Here is a 7380-nt window from a genome sequence, read left to right as displayed (position 1 = left end):
CCTTCCATGACATCGATGTTACCACCACCGAGTAAAGTTAAGACGAAAGGTGTAGCTAAGAGTCATAGATCAAAGAAGTCAACCAAACGTGATCCCTCCTATTTTGAGCATGTGGACGCCTTGATAGAGTCCTCAAGACAAGACACATTTGTTGCAAAAACAGAAAACAAGGTGAAGAGCAAACGTGTAATTGAAGAGAAAGTAATACCCATGCTAGAACAGTTCAATCCTGTTTTTCATCCATATATACTCGATGTTGTCGATGTTGTGGCGGACGATCATTGTGGATATAGATGCATTGCTGCATTGTTGGGTATGGGTGAGGAGTCGTGGCCTCTAATCAGACATGATCTATACAAAGAACTTAGCCAATGGCGAGATGAATATGCAACGTTAGTTGGAGGCTATGATCGTCTGGAAGAACTGAGAAAGTCTTTGCTAGTTCAATCACCATCAGGGGTATAACTTCTATACACCACTGTTGAAATTTATGTATTACAAGTTTTTTATGATTTTGTTTTATTATAATCTAATTAATTATATACAGGCTAATCGAGACAAGTGGATGACTATACCAGACATGGGGTATGCGATTGCTAATCGGTATAATGTAATCCTCGTGTGCTTGTCATCAGTTCAGAATTTGACTATATTCCCACTTCGTACATCCCCACCTACTTCGCAAAGTCAACATCGACTAATTTGTATCGGACATGTTTACAATTCTCATTTTGTTCAGGTATATATGTTTATATATATATATATATATATATATATATATATATATATATATATATATATATATATATATATATATATATTATTTTTATAAATAACTTTATTTCTCTATTGACTAATTGCGTATTTACAGGTTCGTCTACAAGAAGGCTGTCCATTACCGACAGTGGATATCATATCATCTAGCAATTGTTACCCAAAGGCAAAAGGGTGGGCATCATTTTATAGAGATAGGATGCAAGCATTCCTAGATTTACACATAGTGGATCGTAGTTATGTAGATCTCATGGAAGACTGATATTTGTTGATTGTATTTAAGTATTTCACTGTTGTAGTTTGTAATTATTTTACCAATATATAAAATTCTAACTCCTTTGGCCAAGGGACGGATATATTTTGGCCACATTGCTAACATTAAATAACTTAATATAAAATACCATATATAGATGAAATATCTTAACATAAAATCCAATACAAATGTCAATTCTAACATCAAATACAAATAAATCGACTATCCAGACGTAGATGGTCGTCGACCTCGAACTCTACGTCCTCCTCTAGTCTCTTCCTCTTCAAGTCCATCTTGAGCCATCTGCAATAACTCATGAGTGCGATCCCAGGCAACTGTGCCCTCAGTAACATCTCTACAATCTATCATCCGCTGAAGACCACCTACAATGCGTTTCACGAGACCCTGTCATAATAACAAGTTAATGTCAAATATTAATAGTTACTAATAATATGAACAACTAAATGTGTGACATACCAATAAACCACTGGAAGATGATGACGGTGACGTCCTCTGAACTGTTATGTCATCTGGCAAATTCCGACGAAGTCGCGGCACAAGCACAAGGCTAGGTCGGTCGGCCTCAGCTCCACGTTAAATGTATGGATGGGAGACTCTCCTAAACCACTGCAAATATCCATCCGAACATGAAAAGGGAGCTGGTGCTTAGACCACTTGATGTACAACAAACTGGTCGTGCTTTTTCCACCGATCATCAATAGCCTCAAAGTCCATCATGGGAACCGAACTAGGCGGTCGTGGAATAGGCTGGATGAAGCCAAATTGTCGCAACACACGCTCCGGCAAATGACGTTGTACGACGGTCCCAACCCTTAGGAAGCCAGAAAACATGCTATGTGTTACCAGTTGTCGTGCAGCTCTGTGTGATACATATGGGTTCCAAATCATCCCATCATATGTCAAGCCATCCAACTGGACTCTAACATCAGCTATAGCGGAAATGGCGCGTCCAGTGACATAACGTAGAGCACGGGGTTCGGTCTCCACATATGTATCCCGTACTTGCTTCCTTCCCAATGTAGGCAAGTGCTCGTATATCCAAGCTTGTATCAAATAATATTTCATTTAACCATTGTCATATAAAACTAAAAACAAGTGAAATAAAGAATAAAATGTTATATAAATGGGTACCTGCAGAAGAGGTAGATATCCAGCTAATTGCTTTGTATTTGCAAAGCTGGCATCTCCTAGCTGCTCATATAAGTGGACAAGAGCAGCAACTCCCCAACCATATGTACGACATGTGGAGAGATCTCTAAATAGCTCCAGATAATGTGTACGAACATAGGTGGCGCTTTTGTTAGCAAATATCGTGCACCCTACAAGATGCAAAAGATATGCACGTGCAGCAAACTCCCATTGCTCGTTTTCACAACAGCTGTGATACAAGTCCCTCAGCCAGCTCAGTCGGACCTGTGCACCCCGACTTTGATTCAGCTCCACACATGCCATGGCCCGGTCAACACCAAGAAGTGTCGTCAAAATCTGAACAGAATCTTCATATTCAAGATTCTCAGTCGAGCAAAAGTTTCCACTGATGGAAACATGGAGAAGTGACCATACATCATCCAAAGTGATGGTCATCTCCCCAATGGGTAAATGAAAAGTATTAGTCTCGGGATGCCATCTCTCCACGAAACCCAATACTAACCCAAGGTCGATATATTCATATAAAATGTCGCACAAAGGCGATAATCCCGAAGCTAACACAAAAGGTGCAACAGCAGGGTGAGGACGTCCTAATTTCTTAACTTTTTTAATATGGGAGACCACTTTCACAGCTCGATCCTAACAGAAGAAACAAACAACAATAAAAATACTTAACAACAACAAAAAATTAAACCTATATAAAAACTTCTTACTCACCTGACCATCCCATATCATGCGTGCAACATGATCCTGGTACTGCGTCAATAAAGATGTATCATACGGCCCACCAGGAAATCCTCCACCATCGTTATCAATGACCTGCTCGTCCTCCCGAGGAACGTCAGGAACCTCATTCTCAACAATGTCATCCTCAACAACATTAGCCTCATGCTGACCCCTTCTACGAGCCGATGTTGTCGGTCTCTTTCGTGCAGCATCCTGTCTGGAACTCTCGGGTGCATCATTTGAACCACGTCTAGATATATTTCCTCTGGTCCTAACCATATCTATAATAAAATAAAATACAAATTAATAAATAAAAAAGAATAAATACTCGCACTCATCTTTCCTTATTTTTTTTTCCTCATACAAACACAAGTGCACGTTCAATTTCATCAAACGAATTTATATAAAAAACATTAAACGCATCCAAAAAAACAAACAGAAACGGATTTTGAAAAAAAAAAATCAAACGTGAAACGGATTCCAAAATCCGTTTTCTAAAAAAAAAATTGAAACGGATTACACAATCCGTTTCAAAAAATAAAAAATAAAGAAACGAATTCCAAAATCCGTTTTCTAAAAAAAAAAGTGAAACGGATTACACAATCCGTTTCAAAAAAAAATAATAATAAAGAAACGGATTCCAAAATCCGTTTTCTAAAAAAAAAAAGTGAAACGGATTACACAATCCGTTTCCAAAAATAAAAATAAAATAAACACGGATTCCAGAATCCGTTTTGAAAAAAAAAATTGAAAAATGGGGAAACGGATTCCACAATCCGTTTCCTTAAAAAAAATAAAAACACCACACCCTTCCTCTCCAACGCACACCACTCATCAACACAACCCACCGTTCCAGATTTAACAACATGTAAAAACCTACATATAAAATCAATTCAAATAAAAATATACACATGCATTCAAATAAAAATATACACTGTCTAATTTTAAAAAACAAAAAACGAGTATGACTTACCTGCAAAAATTGAGAAGCCGCGGGAAAGGATCAAAGGTGGTTGCCGACGGTGGGGAGAAGAATGGTGTGTGGAGGAGAAAAGGAGAAAAGGATGGCGTGGCGGCGACAATGGTTTGTTGGAGAAGAGGGAGAATGAGTCGGTGCAGTGGGGGAGAAGGATGCTTTGTGGGGTGCAGTGGGGGAGAATGGGGAGAAGGAAGCTTTGTGGAGAGGTAGGTCAAAGATTCCAAGGGTGGTGCAGAGTGTGTGCAGCGTGCAGAGAGAGAGAATCTGCTTTTTATTGGGGTGCGGGTAGAGGGGTTTTGGGGGTGCAGTGTGGTGAGGGGTGTGAGGGATGCAGGGGTATTTGGGGTGCGCGGTGAAATTGAGAAAACACACACAGTAACTTTTTTTTTAACCAGGGGCAACGTTGGAAATAAAGGAGGTTTTGGGGGTACAGGAGAGATTATTGGAGGTGCAGGGAGAAGCTCCCCTCTAGGTAATGTCTAGGTGGTTTCTCCATGCACCTTCAAATACTTCTTTTGTACCCTCAAAAATAATTTAAAATTTTTACTTTGTCTCTCGTTTATAAGTAACAATATTTTTATCCTCCGTAACTAACTCACTTCTAAGAATTTTTTTCTAAAGGATGTCGACATCCGATGTCTTTTTCTTTTGTTTTACGAATGTGATTTAATTTTTCTCCGTTATGTCAAAAGTTTGATATTATGTCTTTTCTTTTTCATTTATGAATTTCAACATCCAATATTTTATTTTTTATTTTTTTTTCATTACAGAAATTAATATCCGGTATTTCTTTTTCCATTTATAGATGTCAACATCTGCTTAACTAATATTAAAATATATATATATATATATATATATATATATATAATAAATAAAAATCAAGCCTCATACTATTACGTCCAAATATGATCCAATTATAAAGAAACTTATTCAAATTTAATTTGTTCTTTTGTATTCGGAAGGAGAAATAGCTTGAACTACGTCCAAATATATTTATTTATGTATTTATTTATTGAATTTCCACATTCGAAATACATAAAAAATTGATTTTAAAATTGGTTTAAGATTAAAATTAATAAATATTAATATAATAATTTTTTTAATATTTATGTTAATTAATATAAAGTAAATTACATTTTATTTGTTTAAGGTTTTTTTTAATAAAGATTATTAAATATTTAAATTAACATAAATTAAAAAAATAACATAATTTTACTTATATTAAGCAGATGTGGAAATCTAATTAACAAATTTAAAAACAAAATTAAGATTAAATGTAATAAATATTAATATAATAATTTTTTAAATATTTATATAAATTAATATAAAGTTAACTATACATTATTAATTTTAATTTTAATTAATTAAAATTATTAAATATTTAAATTAATATAAATTAAAATGTTAACATAAATTTTCAAATGTTAACCGGATGTGAAAATCCGATTCACACTTTTAATATATTTTTTTTATAATTTTTAAATAATAATATTAATATATAAAAATATATAAAAAATTATAAAAAAAATTAACAATAAAATATTGATAATAATTGTAAATTAAAAAATTAAAAAAACAATTATATATATATATATATATATATATATATATATATATAATGTAGATATCCAGTATATATATTAAAACAGATGTTTATGAATGTACTTTTTAAAAGTCATCTATCTTTGTAATTGGTAATTTTGTGAGAAATTCATCTCTAAAATGTTTAATATATACAAATATCAAAATATATCAATTCAATTTCATTTATAAAATTTGAGTTAGGTGAAGTTACATTAGATATATAGTTTTTTTTTTCAAGTTATCATAACAAGTTAAAATAAGTATAATGCAAAGAAGAGAATTAATATAAAATTTGTAATACTGCACAAGATATTATGTCTAACAAATAACCTTTAAACAAACAAAAAAAACATCCAATCCAATCGCTTAATTTAGCACACTCTTCCCATTAACTTTTTAGCCATTAACTTGTTAGACTAATAAGTGATGCAAGTTGATAAGTTAAATCATATAATTACTAAACTCATTTTGGCAGTTGAAATGCAACTTATATTCTTTATCTAATAAAAGGTTCTATGTTTAATATCTTTAAAACAATTTGGATAAACATATCCTAAATACGTTACTTCAAAATACTTAATCTAAAATATCATATATAAATTCTATTAGAATTATCATATAAGAAATTATATTAATTATTCATGAGATTAGATAAGTTAGGCTAAGTTAGGCGAGTTATCAAATTTATTAAGTGAATTAGACTTTGTTAGGTGAATCAAGTCTCAAATTAACGTTGACTCTTTGAATGTGGCTGTAAACCAGGTTTAAGTTCATTTTGGAAAAAAATTATCTTTTAAGTTCATTTTTCAAATAGATTTGGAAAGTACACAAGTTTGGGAGGGAATTCTTTTTTCAGTTCCAGTTTCTACAATGGAAACCAATACTTGGTCTACAATGGGATGGGGGTAGTGTTTCTAAATGGAAGTGAGAGGTTTGAGAATTTTTTAGAGTGAAGAGGAAAGGGGTTATGTTAGAAAGAGAATGAGGTAAGGGTGAGAGAGTGAGAATTTTTCGAAGTTGAAAGAAAAGAGATTTTGTTTTAAAATGTTTCAAAAAATGGGTAAAGTGAGAGAGTAAGAATTTTCCAGCCCACACGCGAAAGTGAGCTTTCACTTTCATTTACCATATTGTTTAGCTTTTAATTAAATTAAAAAAATAAAATAAAATAAAATGTTTTGATACACATAAGGTGGTAAGAGAAATAAATAAAAATTAGTAGTCATTTGGAATTTTTCTTTTGATATTGTTAGAAAAAAATATCTCATTCTCACACAATAAAAATAAAATATGAGGGTAATATCACAAATAAAATTAAAAAAAAAACACTAGACAACAATTTTACATGGTTTCATATATTTCAACAAATATTTTTTATCTCACACACACAGTTACACTTTTCTTTTTTGACATAAATTTTTCAAAATCCTCTCATCCATTAGTGACAAATTTACCTTGAGGATGGTGGTTTCCTTCTTCTAATTTTTTAGATTATTTTGAATTTGCATTATATTTTAATATTTAAAGTTATTAGAGTAATATTTTTATAGGGCTATAAAACACTGAGATAATGTCATTTAAGTTTCATTTATTTATTTTAATATTTTATGGAATATAATTTTATTCTTTTGTATAAAATATATTGGGAATTAATAGTTATTTTGGAAAAAAAAATATTCCTCTTCTATTTAGGAAAGAAAATATATAAATATAATTTGTAAGAGCCTTCTATTAAAGAATGTAAAGAAAATCAGGATATAGAAAATTATATTTGGAAAAATACTTAAGTTTCATTATTTTCGAGAGCCGGTATTCTTATAAAATGTTGTTTTATTTTAATGGTGTAAGTGATCAAATTTGCCATGAAATGATTATATTTTTTTATAAACCACAACTT

At 32.0% G+C, this 7380-nt stretch overlaps 1 protein-coding gene across 1 annotated transcript; it reads left to right on the top strand.

The window, feature by feature from the left end:
* Window positions 1-289: 289 nt before the first annotated feature.
* LOC114190874 (uncharacterized) lies at window positions 290-1056 on the top strand. Its single transcript, XM_085666153.1, has 3 exons — window positions 290-459; window positions 548-739; window positions 872-1056. Exons 1-3 carry the CDS (start codon window positions 316-318, stop codon window positions 1034-1036), a joined length of 501 nt encoding a protein of 166 aa, XP_085522279.1. The 5' UTR covers window positions 290-315; the 3' UTR covers window positions 1037-1056.
* Window positions 1057-7380: the final 6324 nt, after the last annotated feature.

Source organism: Vigna unguiculata, chromosome 9 (assembly GCF_037176805.1).
Source record: "Vigna unguiculata cultivar grain cowpea cultivar isolate G323 ecotype 2 chromosome 9, ASM3717680v1, whole genome shotgun sequence".
Taxonomy (NCBI): domain Eukaryota; kingdom Viridiplantae; phylum Streptophyta; class Magnoliopsida; order Fabales; family Fabaceae; genus Vigna; species Vigna unguiculata.
Note: the sequence above shows the minus strand (reverse complement) of the source record. Positions and strands in the feature narration are given on the sequence as shown.

Bases quoted from the DNA above. Each gene is read 5' to 3' on its own strand.
- LOC114190874 (XM_085666153.1), top strand. From the start codon at position 316: ATGGGTGAGGAGTCGTGGCCTCTAATCAGACATGATCTATACAAAGAA. The intron at 460-547 runs GTATAACTTCTA...AATTATATACAG, and splicing joins TAGTTCAATCACCATCAGGG to GCTAATCGAGACAAGTGGAT. The intron at 740-871 runs GTATATATGTTT...GCGTATTTACAG, and splicing joins ACAATTCTCATTTTGTTCAG to GTTCGTCTACAAGAAGGCTG.